The sequence below is a fragment of the Syzygium oleosum genome, unplaced genomic scaffold (assembly GCF_021117445.2).
Source record: "Syzygium oleosum isolate NSW1041296 unplaced genomic scaffold, Sole_v2.1 Sole_v2.03, whole genome shotgun sequence".
Classification (NCBI taxonomy): domain Eukaryota; kingdom Viridiplantae; phylum Streptophyta; class Magnoliopsida; order Myrtales; family Myrtaceae; genus Syzygium; species Syzygium oleosum.
The window spans coordinates 2327314-2350910 of NW_026607487.1; the positions used below are offsets into that span (position 1 = coordinate 2327314).

A 23597-nucleotide genomic window follows, 5' to 3' on the forward strand; every position below is an offset into this window, starting at 1 on the left:
AGCCTGAAGAATCGCAAGCGGGGTACGATCCGATGGATGTGGATCTCGGGCCGATCCTAGAGGAAGAATCAGAGGAGGAAGAACCCGAGGCAGAACCTGAAGAGGACCCAGAAGATGAGCCCGAGGATGATCCTGAAGAAGAACCGGTGCATATACCCGCGTATGAGCAATGGCTCGACCCCGAGTTTGTGCCAGAGAATGAGTCCGATGAGGAGCCAATCGAGGAGGAGCGGGTCGAAGTTCCAGCGGAGTCGGGTGACATAAACAACCCGATCGAGATCGAGGCCAAGCCGGAGTCCTCAAAGGAGCAGACAGTTCAGGGGAATTCAGATTCAGAGGATGAGGAGTCAGACTCGGAGTGGACGCCAAGTAGAGGGCATAGGGGTTAGGTTTAGGGGTTGGGAATAGGCTTTTTGAGGTGTTCCATTTTTGGTGATAGGATACTCAGGCTATCGATCCTTTTTGATGTCGGTGGTTAATAGTATAGAAGTTCGATGTGATTGTGTATATGGCGGTTTGTAAATTGTGAATATTATATAAGTTTGGATGAGCAATGAATATGTTTATTCTCCCTGTTTACCCCAGTTATATTTGTCCGGGTATTGGTGGCTTTCGCTTATCGTTTTAAAATCTCTGATAAGTTTTATTGGGTCGGCGATACCCTAGGACATCGCATTATTCGACCAGAAAAGTGTGTCGCGTGTTCGATGGGGTTCGGAGCGTGACATAAAATGTAGATTTTTTACCATTTCAACGCCTTTAGTGGTGAGAGGCATTCATTTTAACGGGAAGGGAAAGGAAAATGTTGTCCATCTTCACTTTGATTTGTGCAATCCCATTACAAAGAGAACTAACGAAAGGTGAGAGTTAGTCAGTTAAAGAAGCAAAATTCCCCATCGATGTTAGGCAAAATCTGCGGTAGGATTGTGTGTATCCCAAGCACATCTGGCTCATCTTTTGAGGCAACAGAAGAAGTAATTTCCACTATGAACAACTTGCGAAAGTTGCCGGGTAAAGGAGATGATTGCGTGGCTCTTTAGGGAACAGCATCGTGCAAAGCTTAATTTCCAATGTGAACACCTCGACTCTTAACATAAAGTACCGATTCTTTCGGTTAATGGGGTCAAGGAATGCAAAAGGTCGCCCATCCTTCACTTTGATTTGCGTGGCCACGCCGTCCACTTACAGAGAGAAAGTAACAGAATATCCTTAAAGTCTACATTGAGGTAGTCTTGCCAATTTCGAGGAAGGGAATTGTTTTGGTAGTCTTGGTCAAAAAGGTCAGGGTTAAAAAGAAGTACAATTTCCTCGTCAAAGAAACGCAATCCCACCACAAGATTGGGCGTCTCCTTTGGGGCAAGAGAAGAAGCAAAAGCTTTATTTAAAGTCCCAAGGGCTCGTGCTAGAAGAGGAGAAACACCAATCACCATAAATCACTGAAACGCTCGTTTTTGTTCTGAGAAATCTGGTTTTGATAGCTCCAGGTTGAGGCGTGAAGGTAATCCTTCGATTGCACTGCCTTCCGGGACTCGGACACAACTTGCTCTGCTTGAAGGCAACTCTTCTCAAACACTGAAACTCATCACAGTAATTTCATCTCTGCATCATTCCTCGAGGTAAGCCCGACCTTCATTCTTTAAGGCATACAAAATTCATTTGATTGTTATTCGTCGCATAACACCTAACATCCTTTAAGGCATACAAAATATTACTTGTGAAATTTCCTGGACTTTTTCAAAATCGCCATCACATATATTGCTAAATTTTCTTACTACAATCTTCTCATTTAAACTAATCGGTCATGAATGGTTATACCGGTTGAATTTGGTGGAATTGCATGTTGACCCTTATCTGGATGTTATTTTCAAAACATTATTGGTTGACTAACTCCCTTGGGACAGAAAGCCCGCTCGATATAAACTACAAAAATACCCTTCTAGACCCGATTTTAGGTCCATCGGCCCTATATGAACCCCAATTGTCCAAAATTACTTAAAGCCTGACACGTCCAAAATACTCAGTTTTTGCAGAAATAATCCTTTTTTTCTTGAAAACAGTTAAAAACTAGATTTTTCCAAATATCGATCTTGCTAGTCTATTCTCTTCAATAATCACACAAAACCTTTCAAAGGCTCAACAACAAAAATTTATCTGAACAGATCAGATCAACTAGAGATTTTTTGGATGTCCATAAAACCATTTTCCATTATATTGGCAATTTTCGTAATTTCCGGAAAATGACAGAAAATTCAAATGTTTTCCAGAAATTATGAAAAATTCACAATTGTACTATTTTTTTTTTGTGCTGGTTACAATGGAAAACTTGAAAGCGGGCAAAGCTACTGGTTTCAATGCACTTACACATATTTAATATGTGGACAATTTTTAGGTGGACTTAATCTTTGCGGATTGAATCAGAGAAACTCGTCATAAAGTGTGGTTTTCATGCGATTTAACTGCTTACAACAAAAACGTGACTTTTACGTATATATAGCATAGAAAGTTACTAACCAACAGTAGATTTGACAATAATGATTTATGCATGTTTAGGGTGGGAGAGAATGTAGCATTTACCGGAGGAAGAACGTGTTTGATAATATCATAATGAAAAATTAGCAAGAGCCACATTTATCTGTTTAACAAAATGGTTTATAAGTAGATATGACCAGAATTTGTCATTCTGTACTCTCTCTCTCTCCCTCTCCCTCACGTTCGGCCTCCCTCTTGCAGACAATTCGAAACTATCGTCCTCACTAGCTTTCTTTGATCTTTTCCCTCTTGAAAGTTCTTGCCCAGGCTTGTTTAGGGTTTCCTCTCTCGGATCTCGCGCCTCTCTTCTCATCTCAGCTCGTGGGAGGTAATCGCTTTGTCGTGTCTTATTAGCGTGTCGTTTTTATTGATTCTTTGTTGTGTCTTATCAGCGTGTCGTTTTTATTGATTCGTCGCTTTGTTGTTGGAATAATCGGCTGAACTAGTGTGTTATGGGCCCTTTTTGTCTATTGGGGATGTGGGGGTGGCAAGGGGTTGGTTCACTGCTCCTTGATGTGATCCCATGGTTTAAAGTTTTGATGCCCATAATATCTGAAAATTATGCTTCTAGCAAATGATGCCTTCTCAAGCTCATTCAACTCATGGGCCGCAAGAAAAGGACAAGATATTTTTTTTTGGTAAGGAAAAAGGAAGAAAAGGACAAGATATTTAATCTTGCCTATTTCTTACAAAGTGGACCTATCATGTGTGAGATACCTAAAAGGATTCACCAGATGCTGATGGACTTGGCGGAAATTGAGAAAGCTTCAACTCTTTAAATTATCTCGATCTCTCTTGTGTTCACAATATGTTTCTACTTTGATTCTCTGCGTTTAAAGCGTTGTTGATGGTAGTTAGTCTATAAGAGTGAATGTAAGTTTGATATAAACTAAACCTGTTTGCGTATTTGTCTATTCTTTGATCTCATTAGTTTATCCATTCGATAGAAGCATCCGTCCTTCATAAACTATTTCTTCATCGGCCAAAATCTATTTGCAAGTATTCTGCGAAAAGGTTTCGAACTCATATAAAACAGTAGCCTTGACACCAATAAGCATGAGTTTGCCCTCTTGAATCTTGGAATCAGGAATGACATTATCCATTTTCAAGATAGTGCGATGGGCCCCAAGATTTTCCATTTTCTTGTACAAGCTAGCAAAACGATAATCCTGACCAGTACATGTTGCTAAGAAAATCAAAGTAGATTATTTCTAATCACTAACATATATCATGTTTGAAAATTTTGTTTTTTTCTCATCTTAGTAAGATGATGTATTTCGCAAAATAGATAGCAAATGATATTTAACTTTTAAATAGACCAATGACCTTGAATTTTTTCCCCTACATTACTAGATGTCGGCTTTTTAGATTACTAACACATTCGAATTTTCCTAAAGAATCTCTCGTTACAATGTCAACGGTGTGTATTTTTTCAATGGATAGCTCATATTACCAAAATAGAGATAAGACCTAATAGTAAAGTGCAATCATTCCATCCATACCAAAGAATTATTTCTCAACCATCTATACCAAAGTCTGACAAAAAAAAAACCATCTATACCAAAGCATTACTTCTCAAATTTGAAAATAATTGCTCATCATTATCATATTTCACAACTGGAAGCATGATTGTAGCAAAACAGAGCTCTTAAATTTGGACGACTATTCTGCTAAAAGTTTTTAACAATAATTCTTTGAACTTCGGAATGTAAAGAAACTAGAAAATTTTGGTGGGGCCAAGACTTATAAATGAATATGAAATTTTTTGTAAATACAGAAAAGCATCAGCAATGGGGCCCAGGAAAGAGACATGGATTGCTACCATTCTAACTTCTTAGGGTAGAGCTAACAGTCATCCAGAGACCACGAATTAGCGAACACGGCCAGAGAAAGAGGTAGTTTACCTTTTTGGGGACCTCTATTCAGGGGCCATCACCTAATCTTCCTCAGTCAAACCTCTCGAGGAGCACGAACCTTCTTCAGCATTTCCAAGGGGAGAAATTAACGTACCCGTTATTCTCAAGTCGACCAAGCCAACGAGTTTGACTCGACTAGAGGATGAGGTCCAAAAGAATATAGGGCAAGGACTACAAGCACTTGCAGAAAAGCAACCAAAAAGCTTCTTTCGTTGTTCATCAATCCTTTTGAGCAGCAGAAAAAGCATCTTTTCATTTCAACTTTGCCCCTCATATCGCCATGGACAATGGGCAAAGTAACAGAAAGAGAGTAGAGGAAGAGAGCACTGAGGGAGCATCCACTCCTTCATTCATCTCTCCGGTACCCACAGATGTAGGTAGCGGTCAATACGACGTGTTCTTGAGCTTTAGAGGCTCGGATACCCGTAAGGCATTTACTGATCACCTCTATCAGAATCTGGTCAAGGCAGGGACAGTACCATTTTGGGTGTTCAGGGATGATAAAAGCATCCCAATTGGCGAGGAATTCAGTTCACAAATTCTCGATGCCATCACACAGTCTAAGATTTCGATCCTCGTCATCTCTGAAAATTTTGCTTCGAGCAAATGGTGCCTCCGCGAACTCATTCATATCATGGATCGCAAGAAGAGCACGTCACACATAGTCTTGCCCATTTTTTACAAAGTTGCCCCATCGGATGTGCGGCATCTAGAAGGAAATTTTGGAAACGCCTTCCGTTCGAGTCAGGCGTGTTTTGAGGAGAAGGATATCCAGGAAGCACAGCAAGCACTTAATGAAGTCAGTTACTTAAATGGATGGGAATCTGAGAAATTTACTGACGGGTACTTCACTGAACTTTTCTTTTTCTGATAAGTAAGTTTTCTTCTTCGAACCGATGAAATGCAAACGAATTACTTTCACTGCAAAGTCAGAAAAGATCCCCAAAATGTCCCAATAAACAACCATAATGCCTCTAGATTATAAAAAAACAACCATAATGCCTCGAAGACAACGAACTCTTGTACTCCCTAAGATGTCCCTGAAAACTAAACCAACGACAGCTAAAACCAAAGCATCCCATAGTGCCCAAGAATTTTACATTTTCCTCCGGTACAAAGCAAAACACAAAGAAACGACAATTCCTCTAGCCAATAGTATCAATCACTAAACAATAGGCCTACAAAAGACTCCAATGCTCGGTCTTCCAAAGCTTAATCACCACCAAGATAAAATCGACCTCCTATAGCTCAGTTGATAAGGATCGAATACTTTGCATAGACTGTGTCTAGGTTCATAACTTCTCATTGTTTTTGATGTTTGACAGGCATGAGGGAAAATTAATAGAATGTGTGGTCGAAACTGTTATAAGCAAGTTACAGGAAGATTTTCAACTGGATGTGCCTAAGCAACTAGTTGGACTTGAGGGTCGTCTTGAGGAAATTATGAATTGGATAGACAGTCCTTCCATCCATGCTCGAATGATTGGAATTTATGGCATGGGTGGGATAGGCAAGACAACTCTTGCCAAGCACATCTACAATCAACTCTCAAATAAATATGTGCATGTCAGCTTCCTTCCAGATGTTCGAGAAACTACTAGGCGCCACGGTATTACGTATTTACAGAGTCAACTTATATCGGATATACTACCTAGCAAAAGTCAAGTGTCTAGAATTGATGATGGAATTAACATAATCAAATCTAGATTCAAAGGAAAAAAGGTTCTCATTCTTCTCGATGATATAAATGACAAGAATCAACTACATGCACTGGCTAGGGAACAAAATTGGTTTATGGCAGGTAGCATGATCATTGTTACAACTAGAAATGCAGCCATTCTTGATCAATCTGAATTCGAGGGAGTCTACAAGTATGAATTGAATGAATTGGATCAGAAGCATGCTTTGCTACTGTTTAAGAGACACGCATTTCGTACAGACCATTCTTCGAGGGACTTTGAGCGTATATCACATGATATCATATCCACCATGGGTGGGCTTCCCTTGGCACTTGAGGTCGTAGGTTCATCCTTGTATAAAAAAACGAATCAAAAAGTATGGGAAGATGTGTCGAAGAAATTAAAAAGCGAACCACATAGAGATGTCCAAAAGATATTGCGAATAAGTTATGATGCATTAGAAGATGGACATAAGCAGATTTTTCTTGATATTGCTTGTTACTTAATTGGCAAAAATAGCATATTCGCCATGTACATGTGGGAGGACGATGGGCTGTATCCAAGTGAAGGAATTGAAGAGTTGAAGTCGAGGTGCTTAATTAAAATTGGACATCGTGGTAAATTTGTGATACATGATCAACTGAGAGATCTTGGAAGGAACATTTTTTGCGAAGAACAATTGCTTGACAAACATAGCGGACCATGGGACAACAACTACAAGGGAACCACAAAAATACTAAGCAATGAAGGGGTAAAATATGGCACTCCTTCTTTTTCTCTCCCTCTTATTTTAATATATTTAATATGATCTATTCTAATATTTCATCTAGTATCTTCCTTTCTAGGAAAAATATTTTTGTAAACATCCATTTATGTTCATCATAGATTAATTGTGACAACTAAATAAATATAAGTATATGAAGGATGAAAGAGTTAAATCATTTGATTCGATTTCATTGATATAAATTACATCCGTAAAAATTTAATTTACAATCAATTTAATATCCTTTAACTACAAAATATACACTATAAATCTCATTTACTAAAAGCATGCAATTGTCATATCTAGTTGAAAATATTGATAATCAGAAGGACTACAATAATGAATGAAGATGAAGTATAAACATCATAGATCATATAAATGAAGATTTCCTGGTTGAAAGGAAAAAAAAAAAAAGATGGTATGTGCCAATTATATTAACTGGTAATTAATTCAAAGCAATAAGTTTGGAAAGAATTTCACACTTATCACATATGCTTGCTTTTTAGTACAGCCGAATGTATTGGTGGTGCTTCTATGATTTAGGAATCCAATGTTTGATATATTTTTCTCCATTTTGATTTTGAAGATACCCATCCCTCTACTCTACTAGTTATATCTATCTCTTTTCATTCTTATTTCATCTTAATAAATAAGATAGCAAAAATCCCCTTTAAAATATTTTTAGGAAAATCTTACTATTTTTTAAGGTTTTATCACATTAACCATGCTCATTTCTTATAACAAACATTTCTATCTGCCATAAGTTGTGTCACGCCCCGTACCCCACGAAGCGTGAGCATCCCACCTTCGGTCGATAAATTGCGACGTCCCAGGAATCGTCACCGACCCATGCCCATACAGAGATCAAGCACAAGCGGAAATATAAAATAAACAAACCCAGACAATTACAATATGAGCCAAGGATAGCCATCCAATAAACAACGATCAACGCAGAAAATATGTACATACTTATATTACTATTTTAAAACTCTTTTTACAGTGTTCACGACAACCAAAAAGGAAACACCAACAGCTGGGAATAACCCAAACATCCACTTCTCCGTTCGCTCCATCCCCACCGGGTGCATGCTCGACGACGCTGGATAAAAGGCGGTATTCCAAAAAGAGGTGGTGACCTCGGCATCCTACGCTGGGGTCGAAAAGTTTCGGTTTACACAACCGTGAGACGAATCTCAGTGAGTTCAACCCCTAAACCTAGGCTAGGCTAGCATGCAATCTCCTGACCGGAAACAAACATATAAAATCATAACACAACCATAATCATACAATTCTCTGACCCTGCAGGTTAGACAGTTCAATATGTAATAATCACGGGACATACGTGGCACACATTATCACACGTACGCCAATCACATGCTCATACACCGAGGCTCACACACTCACATGCTATTCAATGCATGTTTATGCATGCAAATGTCATTGGCATGCCATGCACATTTCTTTGGCCCACTGGCCCACACTGGCACACTTGCCCAATTAATTATTATTACGACTCGAGTCATCAATTTTTCATGGCCCGGTGCGTCTAGCCTCGCTTCAAAGTGCATGAGGCGCAAAGAACCGATCTCGGCCAGGTGTCTCTAGCCTCGCTTCAAAGTGCATGAGGCGCAACACTGTTCTCCTTGCGAACGCAGCCTCGCTTCAAAGTGCATGAGGATGGTCGCCTTCCGGACGTACCGGGCATCGTCCTGCTTCAAAGTGCATGAGGACGGTATCGACCCGTAGGTCATGACCCGAAGGTCCTTAGGTGATCACACAACTCATTATTATCTGAACCCAGCGTAAAACGCTTCAGGGTATTTTAAGTGATCACATGCTCATGGCAGACACGCATTCTCGCACAATTTCATCACATGCCTCACTCTTGGCATACACAATGCGTGTCCATGTTATGCAATGCAATGCACCACGAGCACCAATGTAATTTAGACACCCCATGTCGCAACACGTGCTTAATTGGCCCAATTAATACCGTGTGGCCCAATGTGCGATTCACAACTCAATAATTAACTACAAGCCAAACAGTGGCCAATCGCACTCCACAAATGTAGCCACACAACATGCAACATAACAGTACGAAATCAATCACAATTAAGCACGAATTACATACCATCAGTCAATCCGGGCATACCCGGCAATTTCACCAACGAGCTCCTAAATTGGTCATTAAACCCCATTTTCCTCCCCAATAGTTCTCATTAAACCACTAAATTTTCCCGATAATAAATTCTACTAATCGGTCCTCAACCCAGTCTCAAATACACACTGCTATTATCTAAGCCAGTCAAAAATGCACCGATAATACCTAAACCAGTCCAGGAAAAACGCACTATCAATCATAATCCGGGTTTAGGAATTTTACTTACCTAATCCAAAGTCACGACGTCGGGGAACGGCGGCCGATCACTAGTGAACAGTGAAACCGACGGCGGAATTCCCGGCGGACAGCGGTGCGGTGTACGGACGGGGATGAACAGCCCTCCCCGACGTACACGGCGTGAACAGTACACCCCGTACGGACACTTGTACGGGACGGCCGGGAACAATGGCCGGCGAGGCGCCGGTCACGGCGGCGACGGCCGTACGGTCCGGATGAACAGCCGACTGCACGGTCCGCCGTACGGACGGGCTGAACGGCGACGTATGGACGTGGCCGGAGGCCCGGGTGTCGACGGAACAGCGATCGGAGTCCGGCTAAGTCTTCGCGGCGCAGATCGTTTGTAAAACAGAAAAATGAGAAAAAGAGGGAAAAAGGAGAGAGAGAGAGCTGTTTTTGGACTGAAACCGAGGCCGATGGTGGCCGCTCTTGGGTGAAACTAGCCGGTGGTGGTGCTGGCTCACGGGGATAGCTTCCTAATCGTTCTCGGCGTGAACAGTAGCATCAGACGTGCGTTAAACGGAAACGGCAGAAATGAAACGGGAAAAGAAGAAGAAGTTTGCGAGGGAAATGGCCGAATGGTCTGCTGGAGAGAGAGAGGGTCTGGTCAAATGGGTCAAAGATGGTCTTAGTGGAGTCCAAGTGTCATTATCTAAGCCCATTTGACAATTTTACCCTTGATCCAATGGCTAGGATTTGCCCTAATCCAATAATTTAGGGGTGAAATGGTCTTTTGTCCCCAACCATGGTTGACCAGACCTGGTTTAACCTTAACTCACCTTGGTTAATCCCAAAATTAAATCCAATTTTCGGAATTAATCAAAAATGGCCTAGGGGCATTTTCGTAATTTTCCGATCCCAAACCGAAATTCCAATTTTTGCACATACGCGTTCCATATATGCGTGGCCAACATAATATGGTGTCGGAATCGCGAAATTCACTTTTTAAGCCCTCGAAAATCCACGTCAAAGTTTTGGGAATAAAATAATATTATTTTTCCAATTTTTGTCGAAATTCCAATTTTTGGCCAAAACGACTCCTGGTATGCATGGCCACCCAAAAATGGCGTCGGCCACGAAAAATAACCTCATTTGGCCTCGAAAAGCGACGCTGGCATCCCGGGGGCAAAAATCGTAATTTTTCACCCCCGGACCGAAATTCCAATTTTTGCTCGTACTAACTCCACATGTGTGTGGCCAGCATAATATAACGTCATATTCCCAAAAATAGTCTCTTAAGCCTTCGAAAATCGATACCGAAATCCGGGCCCAATTCCGTGAACAAAACCCGCTAAACTTTCAATTTCAGGGTCTCTCACTAACGGGCGGCAGTTTAGAGATTACGCATATCGACCTAGGGCTACCCGTATCGTAATGGTCTCGATCATTGAGAGAATGAGAAATTATCACTAGCCCCAAAGGCTACGATCGTTCGGTTTAGGTTCAGGACTGATTGGCCACGTGCACTTTTCGGTCATGCAGATTCACCTGCGATCCGAGTGTACAACGTTGGCCTTGGCCAAACCAAATCCGTTACCTTTCCTAAGATCGGCCCACATCGGTTCAAAATATTCCCTCAGCATCTCTCGCGATCTGTATCCGTTTCACGATAGGGTCCCCGGTCCACGTACCGCTTTCTAGTTAGCCATGCCCCATTGGTTAGTATCCCGAGAGTGTTCAGCTCTGGGCGAGACTTACTAAAATGAAATGCGAATTAATATCCGTTTTATTGATCCCGGACTTACATCGAAATTCGGGCCGTTACAAGTTGTTTTATATTATTTATATTTTTTGGGACAATGCCTCTTTTGTGCCAAAATCCGCTAGACTAACTTGACTATTTATAAAAAAAAATAAAACTTGACTAATGAGAGGAAATGTTGTGCTTATTATTATATCCATATCTTTGTGTCCATTATATATGATTTTCAGCATGAAGCCAATTTTTTCAACTATGTTTCTCTTGTACTTATATTATCAATGTGATTTTATTATTATATATTGTCCATATGGATGTCTCACAGGCTCATGACTAATCAATGGCCAGGAATTAACCTTAGCAATTAACCAAGAGATGTTGGGCAAAGGAAACAATTTATAGTCTTGATATAATTTGAAATAGTTCGTTGCTATGATTTAAATCACACTCTTTTGTTGATCCAATAACTTCTTAGCATTAGCAAAAAGAGCACACCATACAGGTGTTTGAAAAATGAAAAAAGGTCAAATCTATTTTGAACAGACAGAAACGTTGAAAGATGATAATTAGTATAGAAAAAAATATTAAATGATTGTACAACACGAGAGATTTTGATTTAACTTTAGAAAATGAAATACTTATGGGACTAAATTTCAATTGTCTCGACTATTTTAAATATGATTTTACTTATTTTGTTATATCCTATTTCTTTAGTTCATTTTGGTGAAATATATGCGAATTGCGTGAAAACTTTTGACGAGGTTTGAAATCCCCTTTCTGTATAGTAGATTTTTTAATGTATCACAAAATATAGATGATTTACAAGTGAAAATTAAGAAAGATAGCGTGAAATTATGATTACAACAATTTAGTGACTCTTTCTACTAACAAACTTAAGAGAAATTATACACATCGCAGGTTTTTCAGCGGTTAATATATAAAGTAGAGATAACGAGAGATGAGTCAAACCGTAAAAGTGGATCAAACCAACCAAAAAAGCAATTCTAACCAAGCAAAGCCTTATGGGATTTTTTTTTTCACCATTTTTAACTCATCAAATGATCTGTTTTAGCAGGACATTAATGTTTTGACTTATAAAAGCGACTTTTTTTTTTCGATCCTTGTCAAAGTGCACGCGCTACAAAATTTTAAAAAAAAAAGAGAGAGCCAAAGATAAAACATCAATGTGCATTTGCGTTAGTTGTTTTAATGCAAGAACTATTTTTTTTCTTTATTTTCATGTCATTTGTTCAAATTTCTAAAGGCCGTCAAAAAAAAAATTAAACGTGATTTCAGAAATCCATATTTATATAAGGGAAGGATAGCAAGATAACAAATCGTGCGAATCCAAGATTTTAAAAAAAAAGCAAAAAACTAAAAAAGTAAAAAAAGTCAACTGAGAGACTCCATGGATTGATTTGATATATAACTGGGAATTGAAAAGGATTCCGTCATTTTCTTTGTCCCGTCCAATTCCTTCGCCCATACCCAGACGCACTCGCCACTCAGATGAACAATTTTAAAACTTGCAGAGCCCCTGGTTTGATGACTGGATGCGGGCAGCTTCAAGCGGAGGCTCCAACGAACTCCTTTCTGAAGTAAGATGGCTTCAGTGGCGGGTCAGGGGAAGCGAATCAGCCGCGCCTCTTCGACGACCAATTTGCATCTACCGAACTTATCGGTGCTGGATTTATCAGGGAGCTGGGGCATCACAGAGGATTGGGAAGGATGGAGGAGTTCATTCATGGTAAGATTGGGGGGGAAAAAAAAGAGACATCCTCCCTCTCTCTCCGTGATTTAAGATGGGGTTTTGTTTTTGTTTAGCCGATCCCCCACTCTCATTCTTTTGACAGCTTTATTCTCCTCTTTTTTTTTGTGTAGACGCCAAAGCGGCTACAAGTTCTCGACCTTAGCTCTTGCTTTGATATGAGACGTACTCCTGATCTCTCAGCTTTCACGCAGTTGAAGATCCTCACCTTGAGTGGTTGTTTCGGACTGGAGCATCTCCACCCTTCTGTTGGCAAACTCAAGAGCCTCGTTTCCTTAGACTTGAGTGAATGTCGAAGTCTCAAGGAGCTACCGGAGGAAGTGGGCGAATTAAAAGATTTAGAAGTACTTGTATTAGATGAATCTAGTATTACAGAGATCCCTACGTCTATTGGTTCTCTGAGGAAGCTGAAGAATCTGAGTGTCAAAGGTTGTAGGTCACTGAGAGAAATCCCTCGCTCAATTGGGGATTTACCGGATTTGGACCATCTGGACTTGAGTTACTGTAGAAGTCTCAAGGAGCTACCAGAGGAAGTGGGCAAATTAAAAGATTTAGAAGAACTTCTATTAAATGAATCTGGTTTTATAGAGATCCCTACGTCTATTGGCTCTCTGAGGAAGCTGAAGAAACTGAGTGCCATCGCTTGTAAGTCACTAAGAAAAATCCCTAGCTCAATTGGGGATTTACATAATTTGCAACATCTGGACTTGATTGGCTGTATGAGTCTCAAGGAGCTACCAAAGGAAGTGGGCGAATTAAAAGATTTAGAAGTACTTGTATTAGATGAATCTGGTATTACAGAGATCCCTACGTCTATTGGTTCTCTGAGCAAGCTGAAGACACTGAACGCCTACAAGTGTGAGTCACTGAGAGAAATCCCTAGCTCAATTGGGGATTTAAAGAATTTGCAATTTTTGGACATCAGTTATTCTCGGCTTGAAAAGCTTCCCAATGCTATTGGGGATCTGTCTTCTCTCCAGCGCCTTGAGCTGCGTCACTGTGACAAGCTTCGGTCGCTGCCACGGCTTTCTGGCCTAATCCACCTAGAAAAACTCCGTCTTTGGGGATGCCATCTACTTGAAGACATCCCCGAACTTCCCTCGAGACTCTTGAAACTCTATATTGTGGAGTGTCGTAAGCTGATATTGCTTAAGCTCGACGGATTGAAGAACTTGGAAATGTTTTCAATAAAAAGGTGCAGTTCAATTGAAAGACTGGACCTTTCACAGTTAATTTGTCTGAAACGATTATGTGCTGAGGATTGCGATAACCTAGTTGAAATTCAGGGCCTTGAAAATTTGGAGCTCTTGGAGGGCATATCTATAGATGATTGCAATTCCATTGAAAGGCTTCTCTGTCCAGAATCAACGTGTTTGAAGAAATTAGTGGCTGCCTGGTGCAACAATCTAGTCGAAATTCGAGGTCTTGATGGTGCGAAGTTCTTAGAAGCGTTGAATGTTATAGGATGCGGATCAATGGAGACTTTGCCAGATTTGAATGGATGTGAGAGGTTACAATATCTAGTAGTTCAAGATTGCGAGAAACTTACTCAGCTTCGGGGACTTGAAAAGTTGGATTTAATTGATTTGGATATCTCTGGTTGTGACTCATTGGAAGCAATACCGAAATTATCCGGAACATGCGTCTTTAGAAATTATGAACGAGAGCTATCTTACGACTCATGGAGTGATGATTCCTGAACAGAGAGTGATTGATGTTTCCTCAACAGAGGTAAATAAGAAGTGAACAATCATTTTTCTTCTGAGATTCGTGACATACTTTTCATCACTATCTTCTTTTGACAAGAATGATTTCCATGACAGGGTTTTGTACTTTCCTAAATTGCTAGTCTTACATAATTGAAGGAGTGGGGGAGTTGGTCATAGATGCTGACATGATGCTTCAGCCAAGATCAAAATGTAGACCCAAATGTCAATTGAAGGCATTGGTCTTCTAGTAAGATTCTTCGTCCTTGAATGGCTAGCTTGAGCGAATAGAGTAATACTTTTCTCGAAGCTCTATTTTTTAAGAATGATTTTCTCCACACCGAGTATCTATTTAATTGATTTTGGAAACTCTGATTTGCCTACATTACTGCTGTTGGTTACGTTATAGTAATGTTTTTCATTTATCCTTCCATTGGCAGCTTTTGTAGACTGCAAACAGATTAGCGGCTAGTGAGGCAAGGATGAAAATATTAAAGATAGGTAAACAAGAATTCCCTAGTGATTTACAGTTTCCCTCTCGATAAACCCGGGATTTGAATCTTTCATCTAGAGGCCGATGATCTTCTACTAAATATTATAAACTGCTCCCAAAGTCCATTTTTCCCTATGTCCAAAATTCATATTTTTTGTTAAAAAATCCTGGGCCATTTTGAGTTCCTTTGTGAGTATTTTTGTGTGTCAAATTTGGCTAGTGACAGATATCTTGTTCATAACAAACACCTTTCAATTTTCTCTGGTGATCAAAAACCCAGTCAAGTTTCTTATGGTTCCCTTGATGTTCCTCTTGAATCTTACATGACAGAGCATGAATTCCCAGTAAGTATGAGAAACTGAGCTAAAATAAAAGTCAAGTTTCAAGTTTCTCTGGTTGGTGATAAAAAAAAAATGAAAAGTAATTCTGACTAGTCTGTCATATATAATTGTAGACCAGCTCAAAGCTGTTGTTTTGAAAGATTATCATGCAAAGGCAAACTGGTGTTGCTTTTGTGATGGGTCTGGTTAGTCTATGTAATGACTGAGGCTTACTATTGGACTTCGATTCAATGAGTTGTATCGATAACCTTGTACATAATTGGGACAATATTTTGCCCGTTCTGTGAAACAAGCTGGGGGGAGGAGCTCAAGAATTTGCTAATTAGTTTGCATCCCGTTTGATCCTATTGTTGTCATGGAATCGTTTTCTCACAACATTGATCTGGGTCTGGCTAACTTGGCAGAGGAACTTCAAGTTTCATACCAGAGCCCAATCAAAATGAAGAGGGATTTTGCAGAGGAAGAATCAGCAACGGCTGACGACCATCTTGCGTGCCAACCATGAAGAGGCTCGTGGGCCAACTGGATTGTACTGAGGAAGTTTTGATGCTTGTGAACATCCAAACACCTGATCAAGTCTCAATAGTACATTCCTAAATGCTTGCGAGTGTAGTTTTCTAGATTGAATCTGCTTTTTGTATCCTCATTAGGTTTTACATCTCTAATTAATCTAATACCTACTTGCTGATTTTTCTATATGTTACCTTGATGCAGAGTTATTTGATGCAGTTGCTTTCTAATGATATCACTCCGATCTCGATGACGCTCTGCAGACGGAGGTATGCACTACCAGTCGTACCGTAACTATGAAAGACTAACTCGTGTGCTTATACTATAGGAGCTGCACATTTCACCTGAAAATCAGTATACAAGGATGCATGATGACAATCTCCTTGATTTTCTATAAGTTTATTAGTGTGATAATATCCTTTGAATGTTGTCATATATGTTTCTGATTTAATAAGCTCGGTTCTCATGCATGCGATGTTGAGTTTGTGAAATTAAAATTCACCTCCTGGCAAACTTTTGCGTATTGCTGATTTTGCTAATTGGGTACTGCGAAATAACCAAGTCAACAATTACATCTTTTGAGGCACTTCACCCTTTCAGCATAATCTTATTAACAAAAATTCTGTTCCTAAACACAAACAAGGAAAGTGTTGCTAATTGCTTACTTCTCCGAAGCCTGTTGTTTCCTTTTTCCTTGGCCAGCTAACAAAGTCTCTGTTCATTGCAGTCCAACTGCGATTGGTGCAAATAATGTTTATGCATTTGTACCTTATCTTTCATGGGGTAAATTGTGATGCTACGGTCTCAAATTTCTTCAATTATTGACAATTAGTTAATCCCATCCTTCTTGTGTAGATTCAAGCTGCATTTCTTGAAATTCAAGAGAAAGTCTCCAAACACCACAGGATGGAGATGCGGGCTGGCATGAGCCATGTCATGGTGTTCCAAAGTTACTTCAATATTTTCTTTCATCATGTGCTGCGTATTGTTAACCCTCTCCATAGGATCATTGACATTAAACGACCTCTTCTCAGGGTGTGTAGTTGTCGTTTGCAAGCTTTGAATCGTGCTATTCTTTGGCTTGGTCGAATGTCAAAATGCTTGCAGAAGCCGCATGTGCAGGTGGTTCTGTATGTGAAGTCAAGCATAAAATCAAATTTGTTAACAAGATTACCGTTTAGATGTCCACTTCAAGCCACAATCTTGTGACCGGAAGAGACTTTTTTCATGGAAAAAGCAAATGTTATGGACCCAGCACATAATATGTCAATTGCAGCCAAGAGTCCCAACGAAAAGGTTTTCAATACGACAGAAGTTTCTCATTTGGAAGAATTTTGAACACAAAATAGAAGTGTTCATCAGCCTACAATCATCTCCTTGATTTGGTTATGCTGAAAAATTTATATATTGCCATTTTGCAATCACTTCAGTCGTATAATTTTCAAACTTGATTTATTTACGCATGAATATATAAAGCAGAAGAGGCACAGCCATACATTTTCGGTACTTGAAATCGAATTTTCTTTGGAGTTTGGCTATAGTGGAAGGGTGAAAATAGCTACTCCCAGAATTTGTACTCATTTGGTTTGAATGAAAAACTTCGAAGGGTCATCTAATTGGTTACTTCTTTGACTCTGCTACGCCAAATTGTGGTCATCGGACATGATTTTGAGTTTCAATCGAAGCAATTTCTTTGGGGTCACTCCCAGATATTCTCCTACCATGAACTGGACTACACTAATGGAATTTTAGTAGTTAAAAGCTACTCACAAGGTATACTCGTAGTCTGATGAGCTTGTTGTCTACTTTTTAGTACTGAAGCCATATATAATGCCGGCCATGTTAACGAGTCAAGTCACTTGTTAAACATACTTAGCGTAAAATAACTTAATTTTCAGAATTTTGATAAGGATTAACACACAAAAAGTGGCAAGTAGAGTCAACGTATTTGATTGTGCAATTTGATTTCTTAGTTACTTAACCAGTGCCAAGGCATTTAATCCAAAGGGCAATGGCTTTGTGTTTTAGTCACGACCTTATGGATTGAGATGATTTGAAGTTGGACGGCCGTGAATCGACCGAATAAAATTGGATGAACGAGTCAAACCGATTGAGCCAATTTCATGCTAGCGATTTGTTTAGAGCTTTGTTTCGAAAGTTTATTCAAAATTTACATCAAGATCCTATAAATAATAGCAACAATAACTGTGAAAGTTTTGAAAGAACACAAGAACTTTCGCTTCCGCGGCTTTTCGATTTTCCTCATTTTTGTAACTCCGAGCTCACAGGGCAAGGACCTCGCCTCGCCGGCAACTTGCGACCCTCGCCCAGCCTTTTCTAGACTTCATCAAAGATTGGGCAGAAGTACCACCGAAACGTAGACTCACCAGAATGCACGCAAAAGCTTGAATTAGCTGTCCTCATGAATGCATTTCCAGCACTGTCGATGCAGAAGTTCTTATCCATGACTAAGATCGCTCGTCCATACTGAACAATAGAATTCAAACTTACTAAAAGTGTGCTTTTTAGGTTTGGCCGCAAAATGTTTAGTGCAAATGGAATGACTTGGCCAGCACCATAGACCAGTAGCTGCAAAGATGTCAAGTACTTATTTCAATCAGTACATCTGATTATCCAAAGATGCAGCAAAAATCACTGATAGAAGCAGTTACATCTACATAATGAGTTTGTCCATAATATAACCTCGTTGGGCAATTTGAACTGATTTGCTAGAGAGATCAGAATGACTTGTTCAATCAATAAAAGGTACATTTTTTGAAGTGCTCTCTTTCGAAAAATCTTGCCATCGATGGCCGAATTAATTGCTTTTCCCTTGCCTTTTTAATTCTTTTGACAATTCCGTTTTCGCACCTGAAGTTCGTTTTAAGTTCTATTTTGGCCTTCCTCGTAAGTCATCTTGGTTTCGATTGACACCCTTGGGAAGTTGGGCTTGTTTGTTTGATGGGAAGAAATATGAAAAATTATCCATTAATTGTGCCTCTATTCAAAAATCGAAACAGAAAAAATAATTATTTGAAGTTTAAAAAAATCATTAAATTATTATGTATGATTCTACACTCTACACATCAATATTTACATAATTTGAAGAACTTTTGATGTTTCACATTAAAAAAGCTAGATGAGAATTGCAAAATTTGAAAAAAAAAAATAAAAACTGTTACAAACATCAACATCAATCGAGTATTTTAAGAAACTAGAGATCACATCGTTAGCAAAAAAATTTCTTAAAAAAAGGTCATTGGGTTGAAATTGATGTTCATCTGATTTGGTGAGAGCCTTTTTGACTTTATTCTTTTCTGGGTTTGAATCATTCTTGACCTTGATAGATAGGGATATGTGTAAAGGCCCCTTCCGAACATAGAGGACTTGCATATCATGCTAAAGTTATAGATCCACGAGAAGTATCTCCAATTTCTTTTCTCTATTGCTGTGAATCAGCAAATTGACAGAGTAATACCTATCTTAATTTACATTTTTACCTTTATTTATGTACACATTTCACTAGAACGAACATCAGATAATTTGGAAAAATAGATTTCCAAACCTACCACACTGTTTGGCGAAAAAGAAAACACTACTTCCTTATGAGGATGGAGTCGAGTTGAGCCTGAATATTTCGACTTTTGCAATCGAGCCGAGCTTGAGTAGAGAAAGCAATACTCGATCTAGTTTCGATTTTTGAGTGTTGCAATCGAGTGGAGAACAAGTATGTGATAGTATCGGCTCTACATGAAGTACTGGTAATTGGGAAATACCTCCATATGAAGACTAGTTAGTTGATGTTCATATATTGTAATGTGTCCAACTCGTTCTCTGAGCATGTGGTGTTGATCTTTTCAAGTTGATGCATAAGTCCAATTCATACGTTAACCTTTTTTTTTTTTTTTGTGCTCTACAGGAAGGCATTTTTTTTTCTATTTGCTATCAAGGCTTCCATGGATAAGGGGAAGAGCCACATCAAAGCAAATAACGGAGTGCATCAGTTCATTTCGGGGCTATCTTTTGTGGTGCTTGTTGCGCCAATTCTTCCTTTGGTGTTCGCTTATAATCTTCTCAAGACGAGGAAAAAGAGTGGAAGCAATACACATGCAGAAAATAGGAGCAATGGCAGAGCATCTACATTTAGGTTCATCTCTCCAGCACCAATAGGAGTGGGAAGTAATCCCTATGACGTATTCTTGAGCTTAAAAGGCTACAACAATCTCATAAATGAAACCCACCCATTGGTGGCCGCGTTGGTTTGCGCTCAGTTCCTTTCACGAGAGGTCCTGGGTTCAAAACTCGCCCATCGGTAATTTAAGTGGGGGGTCGTGGCGGTGGGATGCTGCGCTAGCCCCCCTCGAGGACTAGTCGGGCATCACCGCCGGTTTGAGCCCTAGCTCGCCGGCCGCGCGGACACCTCGATTATAAAAAAAAAACAATCTCATAAATGAAGGAACTGTACCAATGTTTGTGTTCGAGGATGATAACAGCCTCCCTGTTGGCGAAGGGCACGGCTCCTTGATGCAATCATATGGTCTATGTTTTGTTGCCCTATCATCTCTGAAAATTATGCTACAATTGAAGTGGGCAGTTTTAAGTAGAGACTCTAACAAATTGTTTTCTAAATTAAGATGGGTTTAGTGGTTTGACATTGAGCCCCATCTGTCTTTTTCGGTAACAAATTTGCATCTACCAAAATTAGTCATGCTGCAGTTGTCACACAATCAAATCCAAGAGCATTGGAGAGGATGGAGTTCAATCATGTTGAGCAGGAAAAAGACATCCTCTACAATATTTTTTTCTTTTTTTTTTATGTTTGAAATAGAAGATTTTCCATTGGGCTAATTCCCAAAAAATGATGTTTATGCATTTGTACCTTATCCTTCATGGGGTAAATTGTTGTGCTACAATCTCAAATATCTCCATTTATTGACAATTAGTTAATCCCATCCTTCTTGGGTAGAATCAAGCTGCATTTCATGATATTCAGATAAAGTCTCCAAACACCACAGGATGGAGATGCGGGCTGGCATGAGCCACGTCATGGTGTTCCAAAGTTACTTCAATATTGTCTTTTATCATGTGCCGTGTATTGTTAACATTCTTCATAGAACTCTTGACATAAAATGACCTCTTCTCATGGTGTGTAGTCGTCGTTTGCAAGCTTTGAATCGTGCTATTCTTTGGCTTTGGCCGAATCTCAAAATGCTTGTAGAAGCCGTGCAGGTGGTTCTGTATGTGAATTTAAGCGTAAAATTAATTTTTTTTTGTAACAAGATTACCATTTAGATGTCCCTTGTGACTGGAAGAGACTTTTTCATGGAAAAAGCGAATGTTATGGAATCAGCAAATAATATGTCAATTGCAGCCAAGAGTTTCAACGAAAAGGTTTCCAATATGACGGAAGTTTCTCATTTGGAAGAATTTTGAACGCAAAATAGGAGTGTTCATCAGCATACAATCATCTCTTTGATCTGGTTATGTTGGAAAAATTTATATATTGGCATTTTGCAATCACTTCAATCGTATAATTTTCGAATTTTCAAACTTGATTAATTTACGCATGAATCTATAAAGCAAAAGAAGCATAGCCATACATTTTCCATCACTTGAAACCAAATTTTCTTTGGCGTTTGGCTACAGTGGAAGGGTGAAATTAGCTCCTCCTAGAATTTGTACTCATTTGGTTTGAATGAAAACTTCGAAGGGTCATCTAATTGGTTAATTCTTTGGCTTTGCTATGCCAAATTGTGGTCATCGGACATGCATTCGAGTTTCAATCGAAGCAATTTTTTTGGGGTCATTCTCAAATATTCTCCTACCATGAACTGGATTTACACTAACGGAATTTTAATAGACAAAAGCTACTCACAAGGTACTCATAATCTGATAAGTTTGTTGTCTCTCTTTTAGTACTAAAGCATATATAATGAGGGCCATGTTAACGAGTTAAATCACTTGTTAAACATCCTTAGCATGAAATAACTTGCTTTTCATAATATTGATTAGAAATAGCACACAAAAAGTGGCAAGTAAAGTCAACGTATTTGATTGTGCAAGTTGATTCTTTAGTTGCTTCACCAGTGCCTAGGCATCTAATCCAAAGGGCAATGGCTTTGTGCTTGATTGCATATACGGCATTAGTCATGGCCTCATCGACTGAAATGATTTCAAGTTGGACAATCGTGAATCGACCGGAAAAATTGGATGAACGGGTCAACCCGATTGAGTGGCTTTTTTTCCCCTTTTTTCTTCCACTCATGCTGCTAGCGATTTGTTTTGAGCTTCATTACGAAAGTTCGTTCACAATTTACATCGAGACCCTATAAATAACTGCAACAATAACCGTGAAAAGTTTCGAAAGGACGGAAGAAGTTTCGCTTCCCAACTCCCAAGGCTTACTGAAAAAGAGGAGAGGAGAGAAGAACGGATCAGACAATTTCAATCACAGCTCCATGAACTAAAAAGTTCAGTCAGCTGCGTTCCCATTCAAATCCAAAAGGAAAGACTACCATTCCATAGCCATCATCATCAACAGATCAGACAAATTTTCTCTACCTCCAAGGCCCCCGCTCCTCCACCATGGAATTTGAACCTGCTCGAGCGATTCGGTCGATCGATCGGTGATGCCCCAGCCGGAATCAAATCGATCCGCAGTCTCTCGCGAGAGAGAGAGAGCGCGCGCTCGAGATTCACGTGCGAACAGAACAGTAGCGCGCGCACAAACAAAAACAAAATCACGAATTTTCACGCGAGCTACTCGAGATTCGCACTTACCTCCCGCCGAACGCAATGATAAATTGCAACGGGCGACGCTGAGTTACGCATCGAGTTTATCGACATTAGGGATCTGAACCGGCATCGCAGGCGAGACGTGCGTGGAAACAGGAAAAACGACGAGAGTCGGCCGTCTGCAGGCTATGGAATCGCTCGGCGAACTTGACGCCGATGAGAGAGAGAGAGCTGGCGAGATGAAGACGATGAGGAGGAGGAGGAAGAAGAGTAGAAGACAGGAGACAGGATGCGAGGAGCTCGAGCGTTTAGAAATGGCGAAAAAAAATAAAATGAAAAATAAAAAAGTGAAATGGAAATTTGTGCCCAAAAGAAGAATAAAGAGAGAGAGGGAGAGAGAGATTGACTGGTTTTTTGTGCATTAAAATCTGAGAGGAAAAGAGACAGCCATCTTGCCGTTAAACAAGCATTTTTTTTTTGTCTTTTTTTCAAAGAGTCAAAGTGCTATGTCAGACCGCCACGTGTCAGTCTTGTGGGTTAAGGCTTTTTTTTTTTTTTGGACCTGGGTTTTTTCTTTTTTTGGTCAGTTTTTTGGACCTGGGTTAAGCCTGCTTAAATTGGAGAAAAGTTGCTATTTCCCTTTCCTTTTTGCCTCTTGCTGGTGTCTTTTGTTGTCCTGTTAGAAAGTAAGGTGATCGCTTCCCGTTTCAGTCCGATTTCACCCAAAAATTGAGAACTGGATCATAAGGATCGGTTCCCAATTTCTAGAACTGGGGACCGGACTGATACAACCCCTCGCATATATCTGTGTTTAAATATTGAAAACCCAAACTACTCCTTTTTAATAAGAATTTTATAACTTTGATCACATCACGAACCCATTATGATACTAATTGGTTGGTGTGTACTCGTTTGAGAGTTTAAAGATTATTCATAGTGGTTAATTTTATGAGCGGCTTACCGAACATAGAGGACAAAGATAGACAACGAAGTAGATTCGAGCAGGACATGTGAAAAGGGAAGGGTAAGAAATTTGAGTGAGAAATAAAAAATTAAAAAA

At 39.7% G+C, this 23597-nt stretch overlaps 2 protein-coding genes and 1 long non-coding RNA gene across 3 annotated transcripts; 2 read left to right on the forward strand and 1 right to left on the reverse strand.

Moving 5' to 3' along the window:
- The first annotated feature begins 2163 nt into the window (after nt 1-2163).
- Nucleotides 2164-12847, forward strand: LOC115661839 (disease resistance protein L6-like). The gene is made up of 4 exons (XM_056309537.1): nt 2164-2857; nt 4456-5288; nt 5771-6875; nt 12517-12847. Exons 2-4 carry the CDS (start codon nt 4726-4728, stop codon nt 12733-12735), a joined length of 1887 nt encoding a protein of 628 aa, XP_056165512.1. The 5' UTR covers nt 2164-2857; nt 4456-4725; the 3' UTR covers nt 12736-12847.
- Nucleotides 12787-15095, forward strand: LOC130137606 (disease resistance protein RPV1-like). Its single transcript, XM_056309270.1, has 3 exons — nt 12787-12807; nt 12866-14483; nt 14576-15095. Exons 1-2 carry the CDS (start codon nt 12787-12789, stop codon nt 14450-14452), a joined length of 1608 nt encoding a protein of 535 aa, XP_056165245.1. The 3' UTR covers nt 14453-14483; nt 14576-15095.
- A 7143-nt stretch (nt 15096-22238) lies between these two features.
- Nucleotides 22239-22956, reverse strand: LOC130137680 (uncharacterized). The gene is made up of 2 exons (XR_008816064.1): nt 22583-22956; nt 22239-22400 (listed from the first exon to the last, which is right to left on the reverse strand). It is a non-coding gene; the product is annotated as an uncharacterized LOC130137680 (long non-coding RNA).
- Nucleotides 22957-23597: the final 641 nt, after the last annotated feature.